General features: G+C 41.8%; 1 protein-coding gene across 1 annotated transcript; it reads right to left on the bottom strand.

The window, feature by feature from the left end:
* Positions 1-1,660: 1,660 nt before the first annotated feature.
* On the bottom strand, positions 1,661-17,831 carry SLC5A12 (solute carrier family 5 member 12). The gene is made up of 15 exons (XM_052811354.1): positions 17,475-17,831; positions 15,316-15,381; positions 13,973-14,024; positions 12,595-12,662; positions 11,378-11,532; positions 9,548-9,688; positions 8,273-8,402; positions 7,843-7,931; positions 6,473-6,585; positions 5,178-5,245; positions 4,768-4,854; positions 3,922-4,100; positions 3,603-3,706; positions 3,265-3,386; positions 1,661-1,819 (listed from the first exon to the last, which is right to left on the bottom strand). The coding sequence occupies exons 1-15, from the start codon at positions 17,829-17,831 to the stop codon at positions 1,661-1,663; spliced, it is 1,890 nt and encodes a 629-aa protein (XP_052667314.1).
* Positions 17,832-19,570: the final 1,739 nt, after the last annotated feature.

Raw genomic sequence — 19,570 nt, 5'->3', positions numbered from 1 at the left:
TGGTTGTTTTCACAGTTAGATGTCTCTGAATCAGATATCCTCCAGCTACCAGTAGAGAGGGGTTTTTTGTCCAACATCTAACTGTGTAGCTTCACATCGATGTTTCGAACCACTTTCACTCCGGAATTATTTTACATCTTAAGCATGATAGATAGGCTCTCTTAATATAACCTAAGCCATAATGCGTGTGGCCATGCGATATAAATGATACAACAGTATTATTTACTGAGTTTCCATCTCTGCCTTGATATCCGTATCAAGTATGGAAGCATGACCAGAAAGCATGCCACGTGAGACAACAGGCTGCCAGCCAGACTCAGCTGTATGCTTTTATGAGATTATATGATCTTTATGAGATTATAAAAGTGGTGTAAAAGGGATTAACACAAATATTGACTTAACTCTCAGTTTGTTGACAAACTGTCCTGTGCAAGCAAGGCAGTGTCATTTACAGACTGCTATTTCTGTTCTCTGATTGAATATCCTGGGACCGTTCCTAGAGGGTAGGGCATGAACACAGACAGGGGAAGTAACCTCAAGAACCAGGTTGACCTAAATCCACATCACAAAGATGGTCCTGATAAAGCAAAAGCAACAGCTGGGTTCTTCAGAGCAATATGAGCTAAATATCAGTTGGGTCCATAACCCACAACTGAGTCATCTTTGATATTTTCATTCAGTTGGTTTCATTCAGTTGTGAGTTTTGTTTAAAAACAAATACATTCATCCAAAAAACTACATCCAGAAGATTATCAAGGTGAGACGTAGTCTATTGAGTTTGATTTACATCAGGCACATTTTAGAGGAAATGTGTTTCACTGAAACAGAGTGCTTAGTGGACTACGTACCTTCTTCCAAGACATTTTACCAGACAGATTATTTTGCCTAGTCGCGTGTCTTTTTCCAAAATTCAGCGTGGATTATCAATTAGGAGGCATCATCATCAAATGTTGTTTTATTTTCTTTATTGCATAAAGGTAGTAGGGGGATCTTTTTGAGCTGAAAGGATGTCTTTCCAAGACTAACACGGGTAAAGAACTATCCTGAATTCAAAGTAAAATTTGTTACTCTCTCCTATAGCTTTTACAATAAGACATTATAAAGAAATCTCAGTTCCACAGAGAAAGCAAACACAGTTAACTCAGTCACTAAAAGACCAGTCCGGTCTATACAACATTCCTGTGAGGAGGCTTTTTGCGATACCTAAGAATGGGCAGAGACTAGCTCAGCCTGACCTCCCGGCTCTCCCTGGGGATTCCTCTATCAGAGGGCAGTTCACAGTCTCAACTTAGTGAGAGACGTCAGAAACCTCTCCGAAGTCTTGCTTTATCTCAAGTTCACCTTTGCACGTTTCCCTTCAATGACTAGTTACCGAACAGAGTATGTGATAGAGACGTGTTGTGGCTACTTCTGAGCAGGAGCTTCCACGACAAGATTCATGAAACATTTCTTCTGAAAAAGCAGTGCTTCCAAAACCCCCTTCTCCGATGATTTCCCAGGTCTGTCATGAAATTTGTAAATAAAAATCTGGCCTTTATTGCTATAGAGAGCAATCGTTCCCTCTTGGTCATCTACAAGCTGGTAAATGCGATAAAGAGAGCTCTTCGTTTCTGAAGCTGGAGAAATAAAGTTTGATTAAATGTCCCTTGTCCCTCAGCTTCTAGAGACGAGTTTCTCTGCTCATATTAGTATAAGAATTTTCCTCAGGATTGTAATCAGGGAACTGGCGTTTGTTTTCTTTGTTGATATTATTCTTGAAGGTGTCATCTGTTCCGGTTTCGTTTGCAATAACTTTATGCAGATTTTTTTCGAAGTCCACCTGAAAAAAAGAAAGAAAATACTCTAGTATTTTGAAGACTGCTTTTTTTCCTTGGCTTAAAGGGTATTTTATTGCATTTTGAAATTTTTACATCCTTTCTTACAAATCTGAGGAGTTACTTCACTACATGAAATGACTCTCAGACCCACAAACAGCCACAGTTCAGCGTGCGTCTCCTCCATACACAACCACTGATTTTCTCATTCCTCCGTGGAAAATCTTTGGCAAAAGCAACAAAAACAACTTTTCAAACTCCTTTGTCCATGTAAAAATCTTGAAGTGTGCCCTCGGTGCATTCCCAATCACTTAAATTTAGTTTTTCATTTGCATATTTATCTACATTTTAGCGGATTGTTTTTTTGTCTGGCCTACAGCTTGCCTCAGTGGTTTCACACTGCAACTACTTGATTGATGTTGTCGTTCTACATTTTAAGCAAATACAAGGAGATAAATGCATATGTGGGGGGCTTTTTTTACTGCTTTTATAGAGATGATTTTTTTTTTCTCTAGAAAAGTTCTAGACGAAGTCTGTGTCGAGCACCTAAAAGCCAAGTGAAACAGCTGAAGCAAACCTAGAGCCGCAGCTGCTCTCCAAATTAGATCGTTAACTTCAATGTCAAATTTAATGCAAGCTGGGTGGAAGGATAGCTTCTACGTTATTGCCAAATACTGTGAGCCTTGCAGCTGAAAGATTACTTTCAAGGTTTAAAGGTAACTATAGAGTACTCTGAAGGAGCTGAAAACATACATATTGCTTTATGTCCCTTTTATAAACCTAGCAGATTCCGCTAAGATGCGGCAATGTTGTTGCTCTGCAAACTGTTAACAACAATGCAAGAAAATGAGGTGCTCGTCCTTTATGGCTTGTTAACGAGCTACGAAGCCCTGAGACACCTGGGGAAAAAGCTGCTCCTCTTTCTGCCGAGGAGGTGGTGGGCAGGAGCAGCCCGGCACTGGTGGCTGCAGCTCTGCTTGATGGACCAGGTCTGAAGGTGAGGATGGCAGGAGAGCTTTGTGGATGTGTAAGTGCTAAAGTTTTTCTCTCTGTGCTCGGTGGGAGGAGGCAGGAGCTCGGTGAACTCCTCTCTGGGGTGTAAAGTGCGGTTTTGTCCCTGCTCGGCTGCTGGAGCGGGGAAGGCAGGGAGAGGGAGGTCAGTCCCCATTTCACGGGCTGCTGGCCGTCCCGAGGGCTGTTTGTCTCTGGAGACCCCAAGTCCCCGTGTGCTGCGCAAACAGGGAAAATAGGTAACTTATTACTGACCAACACGGGTCGGGGTTTGGCTGATCTCATTTCCAGTCTGCCGTGCCTACGCAGCATCCCTTGCACAGCTTTAAAGCGTGATTGCTGAAAGCCAGTCTGCTCTCGGCGTGGCACGTGCCCTCGCGTACGTACGCCCGCGGCTCCCGGCCGCGGCGGGGCTGAGCCCGTGGGTTCGGGTACTCACCTCCAGGCTGTCGTGCCGCACGCCGCACCAGAGGAAAATTTTGAGCCTTTCGGACCAAAAGCAAAACAGGTTGCAGACTGGCTTAATTAACACTGGTGGGATATCTTCTCCTTTACTAGGGCCTGAAAGGAGAAAATAATGGTATGTAAGTCTATGGAAAGCTAGGCGTGAGCTTTGGGAGCCTCAGCCCATGAGGTGGGGAGAGTGGGATCAGAGCATCCCACTCTCCCCAAGTCTGTGTCTCATGAGCTGCTTGCAGGAATTCTTTAAAACTCTCTTAACAGCTGAGTCAGATTCTTGTGCAAAAGCATTTATATATATATATATAGAACACCAACCTGTTATAAAGCTTATCAACAGCCCTGCGATGGCACAGACTAGGCAGCCGATGGCACTGAAGTACAGGTAGGACAGGGAGTACCAGGTATCTGCCAGCAAAGGCCTGCGAAGAGGTGACAAAAGCAGCTAGTGATGACCGACGGGTACGTTTAGGCTGTCTCTCGACCGTGCCAGCAAAACACAGCTCCCGCTGCAGTCAGTGTACGATCCGGCAGCGGTCCGTGCTCCCAGCCCCCTCGGTGGTCACTGGCTGTAGGCTCGGGCTGCACGCTGTGCCAAAACGCAGGCTTAAGTGGTAACGATAAGGAAAATAAATACCTGTCGGGAGCCGCTGTCGGAGCCGCCGTCGTCAGCTCCTCGGTGCTGTTAGCCAGCGTGCAGTTGAGAGTCGACAGTTGCAGAGGAATGGACTTTGTCGGTGGTGCGGGGTAAATGAAAGAGCCGGTACCAGCCCAAAAAGCTAAGGTGATCCCAGTTAAGAGGCCTCCGATTGCACCCTTGGCAGGTATAGAGAGAGACTGTTAAAGGTGATGCGTGGGAAGTGCTTCTCTGCGAATGTGAATTAGGCAGGCATAGGTGATGACTGGTTACAGTGTCTATCGCTGTAAATCAACTCTGTTCTCTCTCAACCCAAGTATAAAACGGTGATTTATTGCCCTCTAGTAATAAGAGTTGAAGCAAAACTGTGATGATCAAAACTGCAATACAGAGTTTAGTTCTACTTCTGGGTAAATGTGATGGGACCGCTCATGGGGCGATATGAAATAAGCTCATGTTGTGTTTTGCCTAAGTTATCAGAGGCAGAGCAATGGAAATCATTCTGTGCGTCCCAAGGTGAATATAGGCTGGGGCGAGTATTGAATATTTTTTTTTTCTTTTTAATGAAAGAGAAGAAACTCAGAAATAAAAATAATTTAAAAAAAACCCCTCATGTGGATCTAATCACCAATTATTCCACAATTGGGTAGAGTTAAATTCAAATGGGATAAATTCAGACAGTGAAAAGGGACCTCTAAGCAGATCTTGGACTCCTCAGGCTCTAAATCTGAAAAGCAGCCCAGAGACTAAACCTAAAAAACGCAAACAATTTTCAAGATGAAGTTTTAACCAAACAACACCAAGAGATTTTCTTTTAGGTAAGGATTTTTTTTTTTTTTTTCTTACCTTCCAGTTAGCACAAGGGAACACAATTCCCAGGGTAAATAATCCCAGCATGGGCCCCCCACACATCCCATGGATGGAGAGGGAAGCCTGCGGATGCAGAGAAGAGACAGGAGCTTAGTGCAGCAGCTGGAGGGAGCGTGCGCAGTTCTGGTGTCGGTCTGTAATTTTAGTGGGAAATGGTGGCGGAGAAGGGACCGACAGGGATTTCAGTGCACAGTGAATCACACTCAGTGTTGTTCCCAGCAGTGAGCAAATAGTGAAGGAGTTGGGAGATTTATGATTTTTTTTTTTTTTTTTCCTAGTTGCTCCTCTCAGCAGAGCATCCACAGGAATTGTTCAGGTAATCTAGCAGTCCCCAGGGCTGTCAGCATTATTTGTTCAGTTCATTGCATTTCTGAAGCAAGAGATACCTGCACAACTCCTCCCAGCAGCGATGCTGCTGCAGCCATCGAAGTGCACAGGACACCATATAATATACCTGGAAAAGATCAGGCAGCGAGGTTGTCAGTGCTCGTTAATAGCGTGGGCGATTTCTAATTCATCTAGTCCGAAGTGACCGGGCAGGATGGAGGAATTTGCACTCTGGGCTTTGATGCTTAAAGCAAACCGTTAAGCACCCAGCAGCAGCATCTTGCGTGAAGTCTTGTTGGGTGTTTGGTTGGTTGGTTTTTCTTATGAAGCGGAACGTAGCAATGAAATTAATTTAGAAGTTATGCCTCGTGTAGAATTGTTTCTGTTTCTGTTGCCATTAAATAACACTTTTAAAATAATCTAATGAATGCATTGAGCAATGATAAACAGCACGACTTTCTTCCTTTGACACCAGTTTGAACTTTGTGGTAGGCAAAACTCTGTATGTAATAGTCTTGAGGAAAGCCAACCAAAACTCATCTTCTGTGCTAGCACACCTTGGTTTCAGAGGTAAAAATGATCTTTCTAGGTCCTGAGTGCAGAAATTGAGTAGTAAGTGGAAAAGCAGGAACAGAGAAGGTTGGAGACGGTTACAGAGAAAGTATTGGTTTGGCTCTTCTGTGATCTTTGCCAACATCGACAAATGGTTATGATATTATTACAATACTTATAAAAGGGTTATGGTATTACTGCAATACTTGTAAAAAAATTCAGATCCCTTTGGACACATTTCATATTTTGATGGTCGCTTTTTCATTTGTCTTTTTTACATTTTTTGTTTTCCTCTGAAAAACTGAACAACCTGCTTATGTGATACTCTAATTTTGAATAGAAGTGTCTTGTTGTACTGCTATAATATAATAATATTTAGTAATACTACTATAGAGTAATGTGGTAATAACTACATTGATATTCTTTCTGTATTGTAAAGAAGATCCCAGAGTGTTCCCCAGTATTTTCAGTAGACAAAACTTTTCAGAGGATTTTGGGTAGTGCTCCATATAGTGCACATGCTTAATTTTACTGAAGTGTCATGCTGACATTCATCCTGAGAGTTTTTTATAAAGGGTTATGCTCCTGCGAAGGTTTCCAAAGCACAAGTGTGTTTCTGAAGTAGTGTCCTTAGACAGCGCTCTTCACTACTCACAGAACTGTTCTCCAAATCATTTCAGAGTCTGAGATTCTCAAGGCTTCAAGTATATAAAATTCTGCCCTGTTTCCTCCTGTAGTAATTGCAACTGGGGGGATGGACATCTTTGCCGTTAAACAAATGGATCCCACCCGGGGTACCTACATAAGCCTTTGCTGATCCATGTGCTTATCTTCTCGGAGAGGTTTGGGAAACATTTCTTGACCAAGTCTTCAAAGGTAACAGTTGCTAAAGCGTTGATGCTGGCAGCTACCGTGCTGTAGAAATGGAGAAAAATGTTAAATAAGTAGGAAACAATGTAATCTGAAAGAAAGTTGTATTTATAGAGAAATGCTGCCTCTTGTTCAGTACTAATACTATAAAATGTACAGTTCTTGAAGAGTATTTTTCACGTACGCTGCTGATGCAGGTGAGGTTTCTGTTTCTTCTGCGATTGCTAGGGGCCCTGCTTCACGCTGGCACAGAACAAGATGGAAACTCGTCCTAATTGACCCCTCAGTTTACCAAGCTGCAAAGACCTTCAAAATATAGACAAGTTCCAGAATAAAGATATTACTCCCTTAAAAGTTAAAGGATGTGCAGTGGCCACTAGTGATACCCTGTTCCTCCACAAAATGCCTGTTCTGTTTTCTCTCATAACTCAAAAATATAGAATGGGAATAGTCTGACTCTTAGCTAGGTGAGTTAACCCATATTTGGTGAATACGATCCCTGTGAATTTGTTGTGACACTATGGCAGTGTCAATACCTACAGCACAGTCTTTGGTACTCAGTGCCCTTAACTGTGTTCTTTTAGTCTCCTGTCAGGAGCAGCCAGTGCCTTTTATGTTATGCAGGGGGGGGTTGTTGTTTGGGGTTGTGTTTTGTTTTGGTTTTTTTTTTCCTGTTTTGATAACACTCTCCTGCTTTTTCTACAGATAAGAGTCTTTAGAAAGAGCCTGTTGGAGATTGACTCTATGGCATTTGAATAATGTCACTGTGAACTTGAATCGTCTCTTTGTCTAATGTCCTAGGAAGTATTGACGTTTGGCCTGTAGAGGTAGAACCTACAATAACATGCAGCACAGTTTCTGAAACTTCTCTATGCAGACATCTCTTTTCCCAGTCTAACTCAGTTTCATGTGCAGATAGACTTCTTGAGAAGGTCTCTATCCCGAACTATGGTATTGTGGCTGTCGGGTTGAGTAAAGACAATTTCACCACGAGCAGCTCCAAAGGTATTTCAGGAAGCTGAACCCTTTTACAGAGAGAACTGGTGTTTTCTCAGTTTTTATACCCTTTTGGTTGTGTCGATAGTGTTATTCTACAATGTATTTGGGTTAAAAACATACTGGAGAAGTGGAGCTAGACTTTGGCATAAATATAATGTAACTCGACAAAGCACTACTGCTTCTTCCTACAATGTGCTAAGAAAAACAGCTGGGCTTTTTTCTTAGGGTTTCATGTTATAATGTCATTTGGGTCCTCAAGAAATCAATGGTATGCAGCTAAAATGTCATTTCAGATTCACAGACCTTAGTGTTCCACTGAATGCACAGGCAACAAACAGTCCTGGGACTCCTGGCATCGAAGAAAAAATGTCCATAACAAAATACGGCATGAGCTGGGGTAGAAGGAGCACAAGAGCAACACAAGCAATTAGTTAGGTTTTCCTGGGTAATGGAAGAGAATTAGCTGCTTCTGAGCACGTTGCTAAATTGTGGTTTTGTTCCAACCGACAAGGGGTGTCAGATTTTGAGCGAAGGGGATGTCGTTTGGCAGAAGCGGTCAATCAGATTAATACTGCAGGAGTGCCGAATAGGTATACTCTAGCCCTGATTTGGCAACCACCTTAGTGCCTGAGTGCTGAAAGGACGTAAAGCATCCCACAAAACTTAAACTGTCTCTATGCGTGCTATGTCTGGGCCCAAAGCAGCTCCAAATTATAGTAATGGGTATCTGTACCTGATCAGGTGCTGAAATGAAATCAGCAGTCCAAGGATCACAACTCTTGTAATGAGAGTACATCACCAAACCACAAAATACCGCACACACCAGAACTGTCCAAAGTCCCAATAAATTCAGGTAAAGTGCCCTAGAACAAAGGAGAGAAACTGTTTAATACAAGTTAACTAACTTGTAACAGCTTTTCTATTTTTATTTCTAATTTTGGGGGGAGACACCTTAATCAAAGCTAGCTATATAGTTCAAAGCTAGCTATATAATTTCTTAAAGGCATCACCAGGATAAGAAATTGTATGCAATAGTGATTTAAAAAAAAAACATGGAAAAAACACAGCCTCTTTATGCTAGAGGGCGAGGATAGAGGTTCTAGGTAACTCAGTATAGCTGGAAGAGACCTGTAACTTGTATGCAGAATGGGCTGCACCGAGTGCTGGGTCTGTCCCTCCTGTCCCCTGTAGGAGCAGGGTTTTGCCTGTTGGTTCTGTCGTTACTGATTGCCCTTTAAGCTAGGCAGAGTATTATTTTGCATGGATTCTGTCGTGGCTGCAATGTTATTTTTCACTAGTCCATGAGATGGATGTGGGTGACAGCATCTGCTGGGGAGGTTGTGTGGCTGCGGTTCAGTAATCCCGTAGTTCCTGAGAGCTGTCGGGTTTTATACAGCCTACGTCGTGTTTGGATGTCACCTTACGCAAGGTCTCTTGCTAAGGCCAGTTCAGAGCTGTGCTACTGAGACCCGAAAGTCTTTCAGAACTTGTTACTAGTGATGTTCTCGCTGTTGTGACTTCCAAACATTTTTCAGAGACTGAATTTTCCACAGGATAAATTCCTATAATCTGTCATGACCTTAAGAAAAATGAGTGTGATTATTTATTGATTTAATTTTATTTAAATAATACCTTGTACTATAGTGCCCCATTAAATCAATAACCGCTTTTAATACAATACAACATAAATACGATTCCAATAAATACATTTTTCCAATAAAGCTGTAGATAGCACAACTTCTGTGTGGGCATCTTTTCCATGCTCTGCTTCCGAGGATAAGTTTGGCAGCCTGACCCCAAATTACTGAACTGCAAGAGATAGATAGCTACCTGTTTTTCTTTCTGCATTTATTTATGTCATTTAGGGCCAGAGGGAGTAAGACCAGCAGAGCAAAATTAGCTTACTACTACCCAGTGGGATCCCGATATTTAACATAACTGACAAACTTAGTGTAATTCCACGTCAGTATGTTTGATTGCTAGAATAGGTTAGTGACAGGTAACTTACAGTTTAGCATGTTTTTCCGATTTGCAAGAAATGCATCTCTGTATTGTGGACTGATTAACTCCATAGAGCCCTAGCCATGTAAATGTTCCCCCAATAACGATTGTCCAAAAGGTATGTCGTCTCAGAGGATCGACATCAAAGCTAGAAGAGAGAAAGAAGCAATTCAGTTCACTTATTTAAACACACATTTATTTAGCAAGAGGTAGGTGATTTTTCAGAACTATCTGCTATGTCCTACCCTCTGAATCAGAAGTACTGCATTGGTAATACTGTTTTCCAGCACAGACAACTATTAATGTGTTTAGGTTTGGAAGGGTTTTTATACTTTTATATTGGAACACATTAGTATCAAGTCAGGATAAACATATATTATGCAGAGTCAGTCAGAGGACCAATTAATTGAGATAAATCACATTTATAAGGCTGCTTATGCTCTGATTTCAGATCTGTGTCATATTGCAGCAACAGACCTGCAAGCCATCCTGCGTGGGACCCTGTCCTCTGCAAGGAAAAAAGCCACTTCCCAAACTCTAAAAATCCTCCAAGCTCTTAGTTACATCACCATGACGTGTTATTTCCTTTACAAGAAATTGCTTCAGGTGCAGTGGTATCTTTTTTTTTTTTTTTTCTTCTTACAATGAAATTTCATTACTCGGTAATTCTAACCAGTACAAGCACATCTTTCTGTCTTGCATCTGTCATCTTTGCAATTCTGCTAATCTTGATAGGTATAGCAGATAACATTTGATCTTGCTGCTAGATTCTGTCAGTGACTTGCCTTGATCAATGAACTTTTCAGTCAATGCCACAAACAGCCAAAGGAAGGCCAGTTTGCTGTCCCAGTGCACTGGTGCACCGTTGCTAGCTGCTCTGGTGAGTGTACTTAAAACAAAGTCCCAGTTTTATGAACAGAAAAGGAAAGATAAATAGAGTTGGAAGGAATAATTGGGCTGCGTTTGTAACTACACCAAGAAAAATGGCAAAGCTCCCTTTCAGTTCAGCAGGGCTTTGATTTTTTCCAAGAGGGTAACAGAAAGAGGAGTTAAGCTCTCCTGAAGGTTAACTGCATTCCCAAGAACTGAAGAAATAGGGAGTGGACTTCTTTGAGTCACCGAGGTTGTTCACTGATAATATAATAACAAGTCTGAGTATTTTTGGCTTATTGAGGGTAGGGTTTTGTCCTGTTTTTAGCTGGGATAGACTTAATGTTCTTCAGCTAGTAGCTGGTATAGTGTTATGTATTGGATTTAGGATGAGAAGAATGTTGTTAACACACTGATGTTTTCAGTTGTTGCTAAGTAGAGTTTATAGTAAGTCAAGGATTTTTCACCTTCTCGTGCCCAGCCAGTGAGAAGGCTGGAGGAGCACAAGGAGCTGGGAGGGCACACAGCCAGGGCAGCTGACCCAAACTGGCCAAAGGGACATTCCATACCATGTGATGCCACACCCTGTATATAAACTGGGGAGAGTTGGCCGGGAGGGATGGATTGCTGCTCGGGGGCTAACTAGACATCAGTCAGGGAGTGGTGAGCAATTGTATTGTGCATCACTTGTTTTGGATATTCCAATTCTTTTAATATTTTTATTATTGTCATATTATTATTATTATCATTATTATTATTTTCTTCTTTTCTGTCCTGTTAAACTGCCTTTATCTCAACCTACGAGTTTTACTTTTTTTTTCTCCCCAATTCTCTCCCACATCCCACTGGGAGGGGGGCAGTGAGCGAGCAGCTGCGTGGTGCTTAGTTGCCAGCTGGGGTTAAACCATGATAGATTTCTGAACGTTAAATATACAAAAAGAAAAGGTTTGCACCATTCGTTTCTTACTCAAATATGTTTAGTCGTGATCCTTCATAGGCAACTTCCCAGACCTTGGTCGATCCACCGTTCAGAGTAGTTCCTCGAATCAAAACCGTCACGAAGCCAACCACCATGACAATCATTTGAAATGCATCTGTCCAGACAACAGCTTTTAATCCTCCCTAAAACAAACAGAAAGTGCGTACTTTCATCTTCTTTCCTCTTGTTCAAGTACAGCACAAGGTAGAAAGACCCCTTATTTTGGGAGCTCATGAGCTGTATGTATAGCATCTAGCAAATCAGGACTTTTCTTTGTATTCTCCCATGAAGGTTGTATTTTTGCGGGTCAGAAAATGACACAGCCTAAATGGTTTGTCCACAGTCATATGAGAATATTTGACCTCCGGTTAAATGCTTTTTTTTCTGCCTCCTTTATATGCATTTGAAGGATATATCACGGTGTGGAACAAAAGCTTAGGGAATACAAGCTGGCCTGTTTGTACTTCCCATAGCACTCTGTACAGTTCTCAGAGCCACAGTGTCCACAATTAGCCTAACACCGAAAATTAGCTCCAGAAAGTTTGCACTTCGGCTTTCTCCATAGCTACTTTTATATTTGATCAAATCTGTACTAGAGCAACATAATAAGTGTTTTCAACGAGGGTGGAGTGAAATATTGAAAAAAATTCATTAGTGGTAATGAGAACAGAACTTAGGTTGTGTGCTGAGCCCCAGGGCTCTGCCAGTTCCACTGTGATGTTCAGCTTTTTTGTAATCCGGGGTCTCATGTTGCTTCCACTCAGAAGCAGAGCTCTCTCTGACTTGTTGATTGTCCTTCCTAGCTTTCATCACTCTGTTCTTGATCTGGGGTGACACCAGAGGCACATTTTTCATTACAATGTTTTTTCAGTCTGTAACTTGTAAAAGATAAGAAGAATAGTCTTTTCAAAAGATTTAGTATGGCAGGGGAAGGTTATCGCCTCTTTATCTGGACACTGCCTCAAGCTGTCTGGTTTAAACCTTGAAACGTACAGCAGAGGATTTGAGAGGAAATATTTTTTTCTCCAAATAGACTTAGTTATACCACAGAGTCTAAAAGAAATTTATCTCTATGTTCTCCTACTTTAAACTTCAGTCACTCCGACTGCATTTAGAAGCCGCCCTTCTGCAATAGCCTGTCATGTATAAAGGATGGTTGAATTAACAATCTGTGTTCCAGCTGTTCGGTTATGCCTGTTACGTACCAGAGTGCAATAGAAAGTGCAGACAATTCCTGTTGCAACTACAGAGCCCCAGAGATCAAATCCAGTGACTGTGAAACCAAAGAAAACCAAATGGTTAGCAAAATGGAGGTAGGCCATCTGGATGGTAACAGAAAAGCTATGATCCTTTAGCCTTAGAAGGATGGGAGTGACTATTAAAATTAATCTTTTGTGTCTATTAGACACTTTGCTGGATTGTTCAGGTTTCCTAACGCTACTAGATACCATTTTGCGTTGCTGCTTTCTTGCAAAGTGTATTTAACTAACTTTGAATGGTGTGCATAAGTAATACCTAAGAAGTATAATTGCACAAAACAAAAACGTCATTCCTATAGGACACGGCTTTATAGGCAATGCTTTCCTTCTGTTCTTAGTCCAGAATTTTCTCTTGAGAAATCAAGTTCTTCAGAGATTTCCAAAGAATCCGAAGAAAAGAAACCAACCCCAAACAAAATTCCATTCCCTGCAACTAGAAACAGTTTAACGCTAAAATGTGCTGCATTAAAACAACTTTTCATGTTCATTTTAATTCTTAAAGTTACTTTACACAAGATGTACAAATTTTGGTTTGGCTTATATTGAAGTCTCTCCCACCGGGCATAGTCTGTGAAGGCAAATCTATTTGTAAAGGTTCTTTTATTAGCAGAGTTACCATGGCCCAATAACGAACATGAACTGTCACATAAAATTCAGTTGAGCTCCAGAGGAAGGAAGCTCAGCGCTGTGCCAGAGGTGGGATTGGGCAAACTGGATGCAATTCAGATGACAAACAAGGAAAAGAGCCTCCCACTCTCTTCCTATCGATTTTGGTGAAATTAGGAGTTAGGCCATGCCTATTCCTTATGCCCTGCGGCAGTAAAATTACTAGTCCCATCTATCATGCTGGATGCTGTATGCCTGATTTGCAAAGATTAATTAAAGAAGCGTGTGGACAGACAGCAGCACAGCATTCAGCTCCAGCTGAGTGGAGTTATGCCCATGGGAATCTGAACACGGGAGACGGGGAAGGGGGGAATCAAAGTACAGAGTACGGTCTTGGATCGTCAGCTTGTACAGTGAACTTTGTCAGGACGTTGAGAAATTGTTCATTGCTAACCTCTTCAGGTGGTTACTGAGTGCAAAGGAGAGCAGAACAGCAAACGCGAGGCTCCTGCTAATGTACTGGAGTGAGAGAGAGAGAGATGGGGAGTCAAAAATGCAGAGCTACGAGGTGCAGGCAAAAATCTTCTTACAGAACTTTTGAGGAATTTTTTTTTTTTTTTTTTAAGACTTCTTCATCTATTTTCCTCACTTTATTTATTCTGACAGTCTTGTGGTGTGATTATTTGGGGTAGCCATGTAGTGCAGTATGGGAACTCACCTTGGTTGAGTGCCAGTGATGGAGCATAAACCACTATTCCTGTGTAAAGGATCTGAAGGAGAAAAAGTTCATGAAAAAAACATGTATGTGAATGCTCAGTGATAAGGCTTCTGTTTAGAGTGGGGCTCAGAGCAAAATACCAGATCTAGGGGTTTCTTTAGATCAGCTTGTATTGTATATGGCTTTTCTGTTTCAGCCTTTACAAAACAAAAAATCTTTGCTTTAATTCTTTTCTGCTGGAAGGACCATTGGCTGTCTCAGTATTACTTATTTCACCCATTGCTAAGATGAGTAGATGACAAAAATATCCTAGTCAAATGGAAAGAGGAGCTCTCGGGAAAACATGAACCGTGATGCAGAGAGAACTTGGGTTGATCTTGGAAATTCAACTTCCCTTGTTCCATTCAATCCCTTTCAAAGTGGCCGACTCAATGCCCTTCACGTGTATGTTCTGACAGAACTGAGGGAGAAACAAAGCCTGGAAGTCAATACGCATTCAAATCTACTGCTAAAGGTTTGGGAATTAATAACATGGAATTAATGTAGAAAGAAATGTCTGCCAATGTCCCAAGATTTCCATCAAATACATAACTAATGTAGCCTTTTGAGAAACTTGGTGAAGCTTTAAATCAAAGGGCAAAAAAGCTATTTGATGTCTACAATAATGCTTTGGCTGGCTCCTTAGTTTGGTTTCTTTTGGTAAAGTAAGTAGGAAAAGTTAAGTAGTAGTAGTAGTAAAGTGGTGTTTTGGGGGGTAAGTAAAGCTAGTCTCTGCTCAATCTCTCCATCCGAGAGCCAGGAGCGTTATTTACGCTGTACACACAGGGGGGTGGAGTGGCCAGTCAGGGCTTTATGGTAATGCAGAGCAGTGCACAGATGTGGAGTCTGCACACACCAGGCAGCGGTTTCTGCCCCGTGGGCTGGGGGGCTTAGTCCCTGGGACCCGGCACTGGGAGCAGCCCTTGCCACGTGCAGCTGCTTTGCGATGAGATAGCCTCACCCCCGTGTCGTAAATGGGTAACTGGTGAACTAAATGTACCCAGTACAGCTCATCTAGCTTCTCAAGAAAGGCAGAATCCGCTCATTTGGAAAGAGAGAGGCTTCAAGGGAACCTAAAGAGACCAAGAATCTGAGAAGCATTTGTAATCCTAAACAGGAGCAAGCTAGAAAGTTAGGAAAGCAACCATTCTTTCTTTTTAACATTCACAGTCCAAGTGAAAAAATTAAGAAAAAAAGAGTACTCATTAAAACATCTCATTATAAAAAATGCACAGTCTGAGACTAGTCCATCAAAATAAATGTTGAGTGAGATTAGCATAAACAAAGAGTCAGTGTCTTCCTACCGTCTGCAGGATGTAGATCAATGTTGCAGCAAGACGGACAATCTTGTTAAATCTTAACTCCAAATACTAGGAAAAAGAGGAATCTCAGTAAATTGCACATGTAGCATCTGTGACACAGCTATTAACCTTCTGTTCGCCCTGAGTAACAGCTTGCTATGCAAGTAAATTACTGGCAGCTGGCACTTCTGCTATGAGTAATGAGCAGGAGAGCATGATTGTTATTACACATAGCAATAATTACATTTAAGAAATATTCCTATCAGTAGCGTGTACTTGAAGTTATGTGTTGGGTTGCAGTGATCAGTATCTGCTTTGTATTGGGAATAACTGGAAGAGCCCAAGGGCTGCAAGGAAAAGAAGTTTAAACTTCAAATGAAAGCATATTCCAACTATGTGAAGAGGAAACTAGAGGTCATCTCTAGGAGAAAGAGCATAGTTTAACTCCTGGAGTGACAAAAGTGGTGGTGGAGCAGGTGGAGAAGCAGCAACATATTGTTTCACAGTGCTTGAGCTAAGCGGCCGTTCTCACCTGCTCTGTCTCAGTCTAGAGCCAAATCTGCGCATCATCATTAATATGGAAAGGCAAGCGGGGTTCTTATGGACTTCCAGGTGGATGGAGAGAGGTGTTCCCAATTACCACACAACTGCAGAGGTGAGTAGATCTCTAGCCCCAAAAGCCCAGATTTTAAGCCCGAGTCTCTCTGTAAAGTTGACCAGAAAAACTAAATCTGCGTTGCTAACTCCGTGGGTGCCTCCCACGCAGCCTCGGGTGGGCTGGCTCTCTCCTTGGGCCATGGTCCCGTGCGCTCCCCAGCAGGCACCAGGCGCAGGCTGTACTAGTCTTCTCTCTTTTACAAGTCTTTAGGCGTAGTACTTCCAAAGCAGCTGCTTTCTTATTAATTTTGTTCATGTTCCTCTTTCTTGTGTCTCTTGCATAATAAGCCCTGCAGTCTGCCATGCAAATAAATAGCTAATTTATGTAACCTGACTTGTTTCTAAAAATTCATGAAGTCAGCACAGTCATCTTTCCAGCATGCTCGAAGGGACTCTCTGGCTACAATGACACCTTTGGTGGTTCAGATGAGAAAAGTAATTCATTCTCTCATCTTGCATCAAAACCAGCTAGAAAATGCAGTTACTCGTGGCAGTGGGAATCGATGGTCAATTTTACTTTTTTCCAACCTGTAACTGAAATATTTCCAAATACCCAGGCAGAGCTGTTTGACCAAAGCCCCTCCTGGGGTTTAGTCTTATAGAACATCAGCAGCCTTTCTGTTATCACGAAGCTCCTCGCGAACTAACGCGGCTTTCTTCATCCAATTCTTGCTTAGTTGAAACTGTCCACAAACAGGAGCAACCAAATTTGTGGCAGTTGATTAAAGTGACTGAAAGGCTCTTCCCAAATGCTCAATAACTGCCCTATGGGCGTGCAGATGATAAGGGCTGCACGCTGTGCTCCTAGCAATAACATCATGAGGACTACTGATTATTCTTTTTTTTTTTTAACTATTGAACTGGCATATGAAGAAAATAATGTGTTCCAGAAGGAATGCCAGGCAAAAACCTCCAGAAAATTCAGAGGTTCCTCATTTCATTTCCTAGAGAATCCCTGAATTCATTCTCCAGCCCTGACTTCTTTTTTTTGAGAGAGACCTGCCATCTTCTTCTTCTTTATCCCTTCCTCCCACCTCAGATTTTAGATATCAAATAGTCCACTTTTATAATCAATTGGACCAAATTGCCAGATCTACACCAAGTTTGAATTGGATACTATTGAATTTTGTTCTTAAAGTCTGTCTTTAATACTTACTTTCTAAACCAGAGTGGAATAGTTACTTGTAAGATCAGAAGCATTTGGATGTGCTTTAAATATTTTCCAGCTGTAACTTAATTTGGTGCTGTTGTGTAAACCCGTATCCTGTCTTTGCCATATATGCGTAACAGGTGCTCTGACCCTTAATTTGTTTTTAACTTACGCAATATAAATAACAAGTTTGAATAATGCAACCCGTTTCTAAAAATAATTAAGGTATCAATAGACTTGTTCTGTAAAACACTGCAGAAAGTCTTCTGTCAGAGATTTTTCTCTAAAAACATCTAGATGCATGATACTGACTTTTATGTTAGAATAGTGCCTTTTTTTAATAATTTTTACTTACCTCATAAGTGCTTGTAATGCCAGATCTGTAAAATACAGGTAGAAAAAGTTCAGCAGTAAAAATGATGACAAGCGCATACGAAAGAAAGAATAGCACGAAGGATGCCCCATAGCGATAAACTTCGGAGGGTGTCCCCAGAACGGTTACTGCTGACATGAAACTTGACGTGAGAGAAAAAGCGATTGGTCCACATGTCATCTGCTTACCACCCACCAAAAATTCCTTTGAAGTTTTCTTTTTCCTCTCTTTAACAGCAAAAAAGACTCCAATGCTAGCACATACTAAAAATAGTGCTGCAAAAACAACATAGTCCCAAGCCACAAATTTTTTGACTTCTGGAGCTACAAAGTTTGACATAGCACCAGTTGGACAATTCTCTGATGGAGGATTCTGGTTTTCTGTAGCTGTCGCTCCGAACAAATTAGCTCAGTTGACAGCAAAGTTGAAGCTTATCTGGAGCTCATCAATGACAAATAATAAACAGAAAGACTATTCAGCTAGGAGACTTTTTTTTTTTTTAATCCAGTTCACTTCTAAGAAGGAAAAAAAAAATAGCTAAGGATGAGTTAGGAAGGTGCTGAATGCACTTAGACCCTAGTGCTACTGATGCTTCTGTCAGGCAGGCTGGAGCGGGGGACTTAGCTGTGAAATCTGTAGTACACTCCCTTTTTATCTGGGAGGTTTTAATTTAAGGTTAAACATTAGCCTGACACATTGACTTGATCTGACTCTTTTCTAACCTCTCAGCATTTTTAGATAATAAAATGAAAGCAATAAAGAAATAAATAAGAGTGAAATGAAGGAAAGCTCAGCGTACGGACCTACGACCTCACCGGTGAGTTTGTCTTCAGAGGAGCAATTCCCTCATATGCTTAAAATCTAAACTTGAACATCAGCGATAGGGTTCAGAATTCTCCTTTGACGTTCTAAGTGTGCTCATTGGTAAACCCTCTGGAAGTTAAGGCTGCCTTAAAGTACTGGAGCCTTTAATGGTTAAAAGTAGCTGCGGTGCTTTCCCCCACCCGCCGTAGCCCAGCCCTGGTGTGTTTGGGAACCCCGGGGATCCCCGGGTGAGCAGAAGTGCAGGTTGTGCTACACTTTTTGAGGATGACGTTGGGTTAGAAACTGATTTTTCACTGACCACTAACAGCAATTTTACTTGTAGCTTATAAGGGTTCGTGTGAGAGGTGGCTTATTTTATTTATCCATGTACAACTTGGTTGGACAAGAGGGCCAAAGAGAAGCAGATTAGACAACAGCAACTGTTTTCTTGACTACGTCTTTGACATAATTTGTTGAATTTAATTAATTAGGTTTTCCTTGTGTTGTGTTTGTGTTGGGTTTTTTTTTAAAATAAGTGAATTTTCATTTTATCTCTATCTATGCCATGACAATATGTTTTCCAAAGAAGCAGGCAATGACTCGTCATCCCAAAGGATTAACTTGTACAAAGAGGTAGTGTGTGTAGTCGTACCCTCCACCCTTCCTTCAGGGCTGCGTTTTGGAGACCAAGAAAGAGATGCGGTAACCTGGGGTGGCCTTTAACAGCAAAAGTCCTTCTCTTCAGCCTTGTCTTGGCTGGGGATGGATCCCCGCTTTTTCTTAAGTCATGAGTAAACAGAGATGGTTTTGCTGTGTCAGTTGTACCTTGCAAATTAGTGGGCAATCCAGACCTGAAGCCCTGTCTCTTCCCATCTATCTGCTGAGGAGAAAGAGGAGTGCATGTACGGCAACCGTCCTCGCGTAGCGCAGAGTCAAAGAAAGTCCAGGACAGCCTATGGCTGGAACTGACGTCTTCTGCCCACGTGTGTGGTAGAGATTGTGCAATTTTTATGGTTGATTTCGGTGAGACCAAGTGTAAAAGGGGGAGTTGAAAGGCCTATTTCTGCTGCAGAATGTGAATTAAAAAAATCAATCAAACAAACAAAAAAGCCCCCAAAGTATGCAAAGATACTTCTTAAAAGGCACTGCTTCATTCATAGCTGAAATACTTTTAGTCCCCAGAAGGTGAAAAAGTGTGAAGCGCATGTTTGTGAGGTATGATCCAGCCCCCTGCGAAAGCCGGGATATCAATTAAAGCTGCCATGGCACTTTTT

This window comes from Harpia harpyja, chromosome 16 (genome assembly GCF_026419915.1).
Source record: "Harpia harpyja isolate bHarHar1 chromosome 16, bHarHar1 primary haplotype, whole genome shotgun sequence".
Classification (NCBI taxonomy): domain Eukaryota; kingdom Metazoa; phylum Chordata; class Aves; order Accipitriformes; family Accipitridae; genus Harpia; species Harpia harpyja.
The sequence above is the reverse complement of the archived record's forward strand: the minus strand, read 5'-3'. Positions and strand labels throughout refer to the sequence as shown.